We start from the raw sequence: 12837 nt of genomic DNA, 5'->3' as shown, positions 1-12837 counted from the left end.
TGTGTATATATACCACTTTGTCTATTCAGCTATTGGTGGGCATCTAGATTGATTCCATAACTTGGCTGTTGTGAATAGGAGCAGTAAATTTAAGAGTTCAGCTATCTCTTTCATATGTTGATTTCCTTTCTTTTGGATATATATCCAGAAGTAGTATACCTGGATCATATGATAGCTTGGTTTTTAGTTTTGTGAGGAACCTTCATACTGTTCTTCATAATGACTGTAGTAATTTGTATCCCCTCCAGCAGTGTTTCAATGTTTCCTTGTTTCTAATGTCAGCATTCATTATATTTTCTCTTTTTTAGAATAGCCATTGTAGCTGGAGAGAGCCTCATTGTGGTTTTGATTGATATTTCCCTGATAGCTAGTGAAACTCAGGGTATTTTCATGTATTTATTGGTCATTTGTAGTCCTTTTTTGAGAATGTCTGTTCTGATCCTGTACCCATTTCTTCAATGGATTATTTAAGGCTTTGTTGTTGAGTTTTGCAAGTTCCTTATATGTTCTGGATGTTAATCTTTTGTCAAGAGGATAGTTGCCACATATTTTCTCACTTTGTTACCTGTGCCTTTGGGGTACTATTCCAGAACTTGTTGGCTACAGTGATGTCTCCCAGTGTTTCCTCTTCTGGTAGTTTCAGTTTCAGGTCTTATATTTAGGTTTTTGAGTTGACTTTTGTTTGGGAAAAGGTGGCTCTAGCTTCAGTTTTCTGCACATGAATATCCAATATTTTTTAAAGATTTATTTATTTATGTGAAAGTCAGAGTTAGAGAGAGAGAGAGAGATATCCAATTGCTCGTTCACTCCCCAGATAGCCACAATGACCAGTGTTGAGCCAGGCCAAAGCCAGGAGCCAGGACCTTCATCCAGTTCTCCCACATGGGTTGCAGATTCTTGGACCATCATCCACCATGTTTCCCAGGCCATTAGCAGGAAGCTAGATTGGAAGTGGAGCTTCCAGGACACAAACCAACCCATATGGGATGCCAGGCAGTGGTTTTTCACATTATGCCACAACACCAGTCACTGGTTCTTCAACTTTCCAAGCACTACTTATTTTTTTTTAAACTTTTATTTAATGCATATAAATTTCCAAAGTACGACTTATGGATTACAGTGGCTTCCCCCCCATACCGTCCCTCCCACCCACAACCCTCCCCTTTCCCACTCCCTCTCCCCTTCCATTCACATCAAGATTCATTTTCGATTATCTTAATATACAGAAGATCAGCTTAGTATACCTTAAGTAAGGATTTCAACAGTTTGCTCCCACACAGAAACATAAAGTGAAAAATAATAGATGATTTTTTTAAATGATGATGAAATCAGAGCAGACCTATTGTCATGTTTAATCCCAGTGAGAGTCAAGTTGGGAATTGATAATTTCTTTTCTTTTCTTTTTTTTTTTTTTTTTACAGAGGATCAGTTTAGTATGCATTAAGTAAGGATTTCAACAGTTTGCACCCCCATAGAAACACAAAGTGAAATATATTGTTTGAGTACTCGTTATAGCATTAAATCTCAATGTACAGCACATTAAGGATAGAGATCCTACATGAGGAGTAAGTGCACAGTGACTCCTGTTGTTGACTTTACCAATTGACACTCCTGTCTATGGAATCAGTAATCTCCCTATGCTCCAGTCATGAGTTTCCAAGGCTATGGAAGCCCTCTGAGTTCTCCGACTCTTATCTTGTTTAGACAAGGTCATAGTCAAAGTGGAGGTTCTCTCCTCCCTTCAGAGGAAGGTACCTCCTTCTTTGATGACCTGTTCTTTCCACTGGGATCTCACTCGCAGAGATCTTTTGCCAGAGTGTCTTGGCTTTCCATGCCTGAAATACTCTCATGAGCTTTTCAGCCAGCTCCGAATGCCTTTAGGGCTGATTCTGAGGCCAGAGTGCTATTTAGGACATCTGCCATTCTATGAGTCTGCTGAGTATCTCACTTCCCATGTTGGATCACTCTCCCCTTTATTTACTCCATCAGTTAGCGTTAGCAGGTACTAGACTTGTCTATGCAAGCACTACTTATTGAAGAGAATGCTCTTTCTCCAGTATATATTTCCGGATATACAAATTTCTGGATATACAAATTCCTGAAATACAAATTTCTTTTGGAATTATTTGGCTGTAGATGAATAGTTTATTTCTGTGATTTCTATTCTTTTCCATTTGTCTCTGTGCCTGTTTTTTTGCTAGTACCATACTATTTTGGTTAACATAGTTTCATAGTATGTCTTCAAAGCAATCATTTTGATGCCTCCAACTTTATTCTATTTGTTTAAGATTACTTTAGCTATTTGGGGTCTCTTGTGCCTACATTTGAATTTTAGGATTTTTTTTCTAGTTCTGTTAAGAATGTCATTGGTATTTTGATGGGAACTGCATTGAATTCCTATATTTCTTAATTCTTCCAGCCCATGAACATAGGAGTCTTCCCATTTTTGTGTTTCTTCTTCAGTTACTTTCATTAGTATTTTGTAATTTTTGTTCTAGAGGTCTTTCACATATTTAGTTAAATGTTTTAATTTTTAAAAATTTTCAGATAACATTTTCAATTTATATTATAATCCATGGCTTAATGCACCACTAAATAAAGAGCTCAGTGAAAAAAAAAAAGGTAAAAGACCATATTTCAGCACCAATGTAGGCAAGGGCTACAAATAATCAAATGAAAAGATGTCAGTTTCACTCACACACAGTACATTTTTAAGATAGTCACAGATCATTAACTCTAGTAGTATAACATTCTTAACAATTTGTTTGACAAAGATTTGCAGCAAAATGACTGACAGACACAGGCATTTCTTCCTTTTTTTTGTTTCCGTTTCTTGATTTTTTTACATTTTAGTTCCTACACATCAGAGAGAACATACCTGTTTTTCCATGTCTATCATATTTCACTGAACATGATGTTCTCTAGTTGTAGCCACTTTGATCCAAATGATAGATAGAATCTCATTGCTTTTTATAGGTGAATAATATTCCATGGTGTGTGTTGCATGTGTATGTGTTTATATCACATTTTCTTTATCATTTCATATGATGATTCCATATTTTGGCTATCGTGAACAGTTCTGCAGTAACTTGGTTGTGCAAGATTCTAAGTGACCTGGTTCTATGTCAGAGTGTTTGTTCTGTAATGCAAGGTGAGCCATTTAAATCTGTTACACATTTTATGAATAAGTAGGAAAGGAGCTTGAAACTTCCAAACATAAAGATAAGAAAAAGAAAATGTAGATTACGCTGATTTTATCAGGATATACTGCATTCAACTATTGACAAAATCACTTTGTAACTCAAATCACACTGTAACACATATGTAGCATTATTATGTATTAATAAAAATTGTATTTAATATTTAGGAAGATGGAAGTGGCAAATTGAATACATATATTGAATTATTATACAATATCCCACAAATACATACAAGTAAGACAAAAATAAACAAAATAAGATGAAACTCTCCTTGAAAGGGTTATCTGTTTAGGGGCCAGCACTGTGGTGTGTCGGGTGAGGCTGCCGCCTGCAGTGCTGGCATCCCATATGGGCACTGGTTCAGGTCCCAGCTGCTCTACTTCCGATCCAGCTCTCTGCTGCGGCCTGGGAAAGCAGTGGAAGATGACCCAAGTGCTTGGGCCCCTGCACCCATGTGGGAGACCTGGAAGAGGCTCTTGGCTCCAGCTTTGGATCGGTGCAGCTCCAGCTGCTGCGGCCATCTGGGGAGTGAACCAGCGGATGGAAGATCTCTCTCTCTCTCTCTCTCTCTCTCTCTCTCTCTGCCTTGCCTTCTCTCTGTGTGTAACTCTGCCTTTCAAATAAATAAATAAGTCTGAAAAAAGGATTATCTGTTTAAAAAAGATTCTACTGCCATGTAATAAATATTTGGCCTAAACACTGTAAAAAGATATTTTTATACATTATTGTAATTAATTTAAATATTATGACCATCTAAAATAGTGGTCACAAATTGTAATGCCAAGTATGTACTACTAGCAAATAGCATGGGGTAGCCCACATGAGTGCAGGGGCCCAAGCATTTGGGCCATCTCCTATTGCTTCCCCAGGCCATAGTAGAGTGCTGGATCAGAAGAGGAGCAGCAGGGACATGAACCAGCACCCCCATATGGGATGCCGATGCCACAGGCGGAGGCTTAGCCTACTCTGCCTCAGGACCAACCCCTAGTTTCAGCTTCTAAACACATGAAAGTTCAACTAATTCTTGCCACCACCTCTGCAGTCCTAGCAATCATCATCTTCCACATGAGTGTTTGAAACGACCTCCTAACTGGTCTCTCTGCTTTTGCCTTTGTCTCACTTTAGTTCATTCTCAAAACAACACTATGACAATGATGCTAAAACATGTTATATCATATCTGCTTAACCCACTACTGGCTTTCCATTCCACATAGAGAAGAAACAAAGTCTTAAAGATGGCTGACAAAATCCTATTTTTCCCCAAATCCCACCCCCCATATTTTTCTTTGGCCTCCTCTTCAACTCTCTGGCCCCTCATTCCCTCCTCAAACAGGTCAGACACTCCCATTTCAAGAATGCTGGACTTGTTCCCTCTACATGGTTTACTTTTTTTTTTTTTTTTTTTTTGACAGGCAGAGTGGACAGTGAGAGAGAGAGACAGAGAGAAAGGTCTTCCTTTTGCCATTGGTTCACCCTCTAATGGCCGCTGCAGCTGGCGCCCTGTGGCCGGTGCACCACATTGATCCGAAGCCAGGAGCCAGGTGCCTCCTCCTGGTCTCCCATGCGGGTGCAGGGCCCAAGGACTGGAGCCATCCTCCACTGAACTCCCAGGCCATAGCAGAGAGCTGGCCTGGAAGAGGGGCAACCGGGTCAGGACCGGCACCCTGACCGGGACTAGAACCCGGGGTGCTGGCGCTGCAGGTGGAGGATTAGCCTATTGAGCCGTAGCGCCGGCCTACATGGTTTACTCTTTACCCAAATAGCCCCATGGCTAGTTCATTCCCTATCTAGTTCTTTACTTGAATTTTGCCTCCTCAGAGAGGACATTCCTGGTCCTCCCTGATTTATTTTCCCTTTTTCACTTAGTGCTTTGTAAAATCCCAAAATCCCATGTGGATTACCTATTTATTATAATCATTCTGTCTCCATCAGTAGGATACAAATGGCATATAAGCTGCCAAGATTATTGTCTCTGATCGTAGCATCTGGATCAGTGCCTGGCACATAGTGACCATGTTGAATGAAGAAATGCTTGAATGGATAATGTGTTGTTTTGTTAATATGTTGTTCATTTGTTTCAATAAATAAATGAGAAAATCCTTTAAACTTGTATGCCAAGATTTTGTATGCAAATATGGCTTCAAAATGTATCTTAGATATATCAAATACTGGTCTCTTAGAATAGAATAAACATATTAAATCTGTGAACTCTATCAAAAATGTTGTTACGGAATTTACAAAGTGCAAATTTTATCTCATCTGCAATACAAACCACAATACTCTTAATTGGTGATATAACTGGGAGCTTCGAATAAAGTAAAATTGACTAATGAGCCTCATGATTTTAGGCAGTGTGTTATCTTGGAATATTTACTAATAAAAATTATGGACATCTGAATAGCTTTGTTAAACATTCATTACATGGACAGCACAGAGCTAAACTCTGTTTTCACTTGCAGAATGAAATCCAGAGCCTTATCATAGCTTAATGAAGGTGTTGTAGTATTCCTCCAAGTGGTCTCCTGGTCGCCATCTCTTCCTTCCTCTGTGCACATTTTACTGCTTCCAGATCAATGCAGAGCTTGGCTTATGTCTTTACACTCAGAAATCTTCATGGCTCCCCTTTTCCTATTAAAATAAAATCCAATCTCATAATATAGATGTATGCGGCTTCTGTAGTCTAGTTACAACCTGCTTTTCCTATGCTTTTTTCTTCTATCAGATTGTTGTGTTAACTCCTCCCCCTTGTATTTCTACATTGTTGCCTTTCTTCATGACTTTCCTAAGTCTGGCAGATTTGTTTAGAATTCGTCCTGAGACTGGAGCAGTTGTCTGATCAGCATAGAAATGGTGATGTTATTATTCCTTTTGGCCTGCGTTGTAAGTTTATTGGGAGAACTGAAGACCACTTTTCCCCTTTTTTATGTCTACGTAGCAATATTGTCTGATAGTTTACATTCAAATATTATAGGTTTTATTTAGATCATCATTTGTGAAGCTCTTTCACATTTTTTTTAACTTTTATTTAATAAATATAAATTTCCAAAGTACAACTTTTGGATTATAGTGGCTCCCCACCCCCATAACCTCCCTCCCACCTGTAACCATCCCATTTCCCTCTCCCTCTCCCATCCCATTCTCCAGCAAGACAAACTACTACTAAAACAGAACTCTTTCACATATTTTGAAAATAGTTTGTTGACTAAATGTAATCCTGTGCATTTAACACTTTTAATATCACTGCTTTTCTTTTTAAAGACTAAATATCTCCAATTATACCATCTCCACTTCTCCCGCTACTACCTTAGCCATTGCCACTTTATTATACAAGTTTCTTATATAATCAGAGAGAAGAAGAGAGGAAGCAAGAGACAGGAGGACAGAGCCTCATTCTTCACATGTGGGATTAAGTTTATCACCCTCCTCCTTCCAAACTATTTCCCATACAGCTAGCAAGGGAAACAATCATTCAAAAATCAGATAAGATGATTATGTCCCTTCCCAGACAAAATCCCCTTGGTGACTCCCCACTGTCTTCACTGTGGCTGCAGGTCTGTTGTAATTCATTTCCCACCCTCAGCTCCAGCCTTAGCTCTTTTCATTTATCACACAATTTGTACTGTTTCTGGCCTTCATACACGTGTCTCCCTGGGGTGACAGCATCATTTCCCAATTTTTCTTCCCAGCCAATTGTAATTTCTTCTCTAAGACTCAGCTCTGGCACCTGCTCCACTGAGAATCTTTCCTTGGCACTCTATAGAGTTGATATGCAGTACCTGTTCATTGGCTCTCAGTTCCAGTGGTGCCAGGTTTACCTCTCTCCTTGTCGCTCCCCGTCTTCGTGGAGGAACGACACAGGACCCTGCGTTGTTCTTTCGTCTGCTTGGCCCTTCCCGGGTTTGCTGCTGGTTCTTCCCGGGTTGGCTGCTGGTCCTTCCCGGGTTGGCTACCGTCCCTTCCACCTCCGTGGAAGGGCAGTTCCCCCTGGCCACATTCCCCACTTCCGCAGGGGAGCAGCACACCGCCGGCCGGCTCTCTCGGGGGCTGCACAGGTGTTCCTTCAGGTAGATGTTCCTCTTAGATGTTCCTGGTGCATGTTGTCTCTCTCCTCCTTTATAGTCCTCTTCCACCAATCCCAACTCTGCTACCCACACGCCGAGTACGCTGCCCTCCTCCAATCAGGAGCAGGTCCTGCTGTTTATTAGTTGAACTGGAGGCAGCTGTGTAGAAGCTGTTTCCCTTCTCAGCGCCATATTGTGGGAAAGCAGATGCATAGAATAAGTCTTAATTCCAGTAACTTAGTCTAGTCCGGGTTGCTCCCCACACTCCTTATGCTCATGCCCCTGGTATGTACACATGTTCCCTCTTCCCTCAGCTGGACTTGGAGGCCTCAAGACCAGTGACTTTTTCTTTCATCTCTGTAATCCTAGTGCTAAAAATAGTGCCAGGTAATTGTTTAAATTTACATTGTCTATAAAAATATTCCTGATTTTTTTCTGTTTACTCAAGCAGAGTCAGGGTAAATTAACAAGGAGCATATAAAAAAAAAAAAAAAAACAGAAGAAAGACTTGAAACCTTTTAATCTTTTACTAATACAGTGAGCTTTTAAACTGTGTTATGTGTTGTCGTTACATTACAAATGCACAATGAAGATGATTGTAACTGAAAGCTATCAATGAGGTTATTTTAACCCATCTCCACTGTAAGACTGAAAATAAAATAGATGGAAATAACATGTACTAAATGGGATTTCTCTGGGACCCAGTCGTGTAGTGCAACAAGTACTGGGTTTTCTGGGCTAGGAATATTGGCGACTTTCATTATCATTGATGACTGCCTCAATGACAACCCAGCCTTGCCTTTTGTAGTGGTCATCTTTAAGGTTATTCATCACCAATAGTGAGAAATAGGCTTTCCTGTAGTGAGGAAGCTGTGTAATCTGTGGAAGATTTCTGAAGACTTCTAGTGCCTTTTTCTAAGATAGGTTAAGCATGTATTTATTTAAAGGCAGACTCTCAAGGGCCCATCCAGTCAAAAATCTATAATCATTAAGCTCCAGATATTCTTAAAAAATGAAAGTTCTATCCACATTTCCACTTTACTTTCCTTACCACTAAACTAACCAAATGAAAAAAGCGTGTGTGTGTGTGTGTCTATGTGCGCGCACACACACGTTAACAAATCTGAGTAAATAGATCAGAAACACAATTGTAGCTGCCCTTCCCTTAGAATATGTAAGTAATTATCAATTGATCAATCTGTATATTTTAATGATGTGGCTCCCTGCTTCTCTAAAGAAGCAGAAAGCTGTTTTAAAGTCTAAGATAGCTGAGACTTCATTACTTGTTGCAAAATAAAATTAATCTTAAGTGGGAGAGTGGCACTGGGGAGTGCTAACATAAATAATTACCATTACATGCAATCTGCCAAAATGAGCAGTTTCATTGCATTTAGTGATGGTAACATCTTCAAATGTGATTTACATTTAGATCTCTAATGAAAATTAGTACATCTTCACACTTTCTGATTTTTCTATGTTCCTACTGTGGCAACATAACTTCTAACTACTTCTGTTTGTACTTATATATTTCAGAGTAATGTTTGTGAAAGACAGTGGGGGAATCTGTTTGGCTGAGAGGCTAGACTTGATGCCTCAAAGACCTACTATGTAAAAATCTACATTTCAGTTTATATTTTTTAATTTTAACTGTGTCTTAACTGTTCACATTTATCATAAGGTGACATTCTGTATCTCAGCTAGAAAAATGATGATAAAAGACTTAGAAAACATGACACAGGAACAGCCTCGATTGAAAAAAGATAAATGGTATTAAATAATAGCTATCATATCTGGAATGTTTGTGCCATATGATAAAGTATGGCTTATGCTTTACATTTATTATTTCCAACTCTCATAATGGAGGAAGTATGATTCTATTTTGCTGTTGATGAAACTGAAGCTTAGAATTAAGTGAATTGTGCAAGGTCAATGTTAACAGGTAGCTAGGCCAATATTCAAATGCAGGTACATAAGGTATATTTGGTGCCAAATCCTGGGCTTTTGTTCTGATGCAGAGCCATAATTCAGAGTACAGAGATGACATAAGCTTTATATTACTTCTTGCTGTCTTATCTTCCCAGACTCAGGAAAGACAGAGGCTATGATCAAGCATTTCCCATCTAGTCCATTTGAGAGCATATTCTGAAAGTGTCCCAGCTCACACGGTCAGGAATCCAAGTATCGTTTAGTTGATGATTTTCTCTTTCTCTGCCCTCTGGCAGAAGATTTCTCTAGAACCAGAGCCAAGTGTTTTTCTCTAATGACTCAGAAGGAGAGTAGCCTGAGGCTATCCTGAGAACTGCAAGTTTATTTTTCTTTGTTCTATGGATGATTTCCAACAAGCAGTTTTGGCCTCTTGCGGATAGATATGTTAATTATTTCCACTTGACAAGGAAAAATACTGGTGACAAGATATGATTGTTTTCTAATTTTATGAATGCATTTTTAAGAACTTACCAAAGTATATGCACACCAAAACAACTATTTATTGAGCAAATTTAGTTGAACTTGAATGTGGACAGTAGGCATTGGGCATATTAAAGGTGCCAAGAATGTCTAAAGCTTGAAAGGTTGTGAAAATATATAATTACGAGTTTACAATGGAATACAATTAATACATATCTTAACTAGAAATTAAATGATTTGGAGTAAAAAAAAGAGGCAAGCACCTGGCCATTATGTTAGAACCTGTGGGTAAGAAAAGATCCCATTAGCTCAATGAAATAAGGCTCTTCTCCTAAAAAGAAACTAGTTTATTAATTCCTAAAGAAATTATAGAAAATGCTCTTAAAAATACTAGAGCTTATTTTTATTAAGACAAAGAAACAAAAATGATCAATCTGTTATGTGTTTGGCCTCATCTCTCATACTTTTTGCCTTTGCTCCCCTTTGCCAGGTTTTTAGCCAACACCACCTTCAGAGGCCTCAGTGGTTCCATCAAAGTGAAAGGTTCCACCATCATCAGCTCAGAAAACAACTTTTTCATCTGGAATCTACAACATGACCCCATGGGAAAGCCAATGTGGACTCGCTTGGGCAGCTGGCAGGGAGGAAAGATTGTCATGGACTATGGAATATGGCCAGAGCAGGCCCAAAGGCACAAAACCCATTTCCAACACCCGAGTAAGCTACATTTGAGAGTGGTTACCCTGATTGAGCATCCATTTGTCTTCACAAGGGAGGTAGATGATGAAGGCTTATGCCCTGCTGGCCAACTCTGTCTCAATCCCATGACTAATGACTCTTCCATATTAGATAGCCTTTTTAACAGTCTCCACAGCAGTAATGATACAGTACCCATAAAATTTAAGAAGTGCTGCTATGGATATTGCATTGATCTGCTGGAAAAGCTAGCAGAAGACATGAACTTTGACTTTGACCTCTACATTGTTGGGGATGGAAAATATGGAGCCTGGAAAAATGGGCACTGGACTGGGCTGGTGGGTGATCTCTTGAGTGGGACCGCCCACATGGCAGTTACTTCCTTCAGCATCAATACTGCACGGAGCCAGGTGATAGATTTCACCAGCCCTTTCTTCTCTACCAGCTTGGGTATCTTAGTGAGGACCCGAGACACAGCTGCTCCCATTGGAGCCTTCATGTGGCCACTCCACTGGACTATGTGGTTGGGGATTTTTGTGGCTCTGCACATCACTGCCATCTTCCTCACTCTGTATGAATGGAAGAGCCCCTTTGGTATGACTCCCAAAGGGCGGAATAGAAGTAAAGTCTTCTCTTTCTCTTCAGCCTTGAATGTTTGTTACGCTCTGTTGTTTGGAAGAACAGTAGCCATCAAACCCCCAAAATGTTGGACTGGAAGATTTCTAATGAACCTTTGGGCCATTTTCTGTATGTTTTGCCTTTCTACATATACGGCAAACTTGGCTGCTGTCATGGTAGGTGAGAAGATCTATGAAGAGCTTTCTGGAATACATGACCCTAAGGTAAAACTTTAGATTTCTTTATTGCTCATTATAATTCCAGATGTTGTATCTTATGCTATAATGGATCTATCTTCTACAACCTAAAAAAGAATATCCTCTCAGTCAATTACAGAGACAAGTTCAAAAGTCTGTTGTATGGTGGAACCAATGTTTCATTGTTTTATTAAATGAAACAAAAAGAGTGGAAGATTTTAGGGGGTATTTGTTCTATAGAAAGCATTTCTCATGGAAACATTAATTAGTGCAGCATTCTCTTCTGTTATTTGACCATCTAACAGAATGGCTGTAGGGGAAGAGTCTTACAAAAAAAGTATTGTCAATCAAAATAAATCTCAAAAATTGGTTAATTATTACTCTTTAGATTAATGGGGGAAAATAGGACAAACAGTATTTTAAACAGTAAAGCATGTTAAAGAACTAACATTTTGTCATAATCCCCCAAAATCAGGTGCTATAGAGCTTAATGGGTATGGAAGAAGGAGTGCTGAACTTGGTGGCAGGACTAAGGACAGAGTATTTTCATGGAGTAAGATAGTTGTGAAGGTGGTTATGTTGTGTTGAGGGGAGAGTGTCAGCAGTTACATTACAAGGTACAAGGATAGTCAAGAAAATTGTGTGTCCCTAGACTTCCTTGATTTCTAGACATCCATGCCTGAGGGTAATAGGAGGTGAAAGGGTGGGGACAGGTAAATGAATAAAACAGTGGTGATACTCAGGTAAAGATAGCCATGTCCGCGTTCTCTCTGGATTAAAACAGGGCCCCTCTCAGTGACAGAGTATACAGAAAATCTAGCCCATCCAGTAGAAGGCAGAAGGGAACAGTCAAGAACCCAGTGCAACTGGGATGGAGTTCAAGGGATTATGCAATCATGATGGAGAGTAGAAGGCAGTTCATGGGTAGAAATGCATTCCAATGTGTAGGACACACCTCATAGAGATTGGAGAAAGCATCAATTCAATGGGCACACTCTGGACACATTATACTTAAAACAATGCAAGCTAAACTGAGTTTTTCAAATTGCAAAATATCTACCATGCCTTCTCAATTTTCTCTTCTTACATATCTTAAGATCTTAAACTATTTGTTATTAGTTTTTATTAAACCAGTAAAATTAACTTCATGGAACATTAGCAAATGGAACATTTTCAACTGTCTTTAGGAATCATTGGAGTCTCCCACATAGCTAGTGGTGGCTTCAGAGAATTCTTATAGTTTTGTTAAAGATGTAAAGTCTGTTTTACAACCAAAAGAATGTGAGAAAATTGATCTATTTCACAAAATTTTTGATAAGTGACATGAACCTCATGAATTGATTCAGCTAACAATGCTTCACTGTTTAGGCAAGAAATTGTGTTTCTTCTTAATGAACACTCAGGGCTTTATGTTACAAGCTAGAGTCCAGCTTGAACACAAATAAGTTCTTTAGAATAAATAAATTCATGATGAGGCCAGCATTGTTGCATGGCAGCTTAAGCTTACACCTGCAGGACAGACATCCCAAATGGACACTGGTTCAAGTTCAGCTTCTCTGCTTACAATCCAGCCTCTTGCTAATGCATGTGGAAAAGCAGCTGAACATGGTCCAAGTACTTGGACCTCTGCCACCCACGTGGGAGAGTCAGAGGGAGTTT

General features: G+C 39.3%; 1 protein-coding gene across 1 annotated transcript in view; it reads left to right on the top strand.

Moving 5' to 3' along the window:
- The window catches only part of GRIN3A (glutamate ionotropic receptor NMDA type subunit 3A), a 222343-nt gene that overhangs the window by 78199 nt on the left and 131307 nt on the right, over positions 1-12837 (top strand). The window contains exon 3 of the mRNA XM_002708146.6: positions 10158-11205. Coding sequence (XP_002708192.3) covers positions 10158-11205 — 1048 coding nt within the window. The remainder of the gene's footprint in view (positions 1-10157; positions 11206-12837) is intronic.

This window comes from Oryctolagus cuniculus, chromosome 1 (assembly GCF_051225735.1).
Source record: "Oryctolagus cuniculus isolate XC-2025 breed Fujian yellow rabbit chromosome 1, ASM5122573v1, whole genome shotgun sequence".
NCBI classification, from domain to species: Eukaryota; Metazoa; Chordata; class Mammalia; order Lagomorpha; family Leporidae; genus Oryctolagus; species Oryctolagus cuniculus.
Note: the sequence above shows the minus strand (reverse complement) of the source record. Positions and strands in the feature narration are given on the sequence as shown.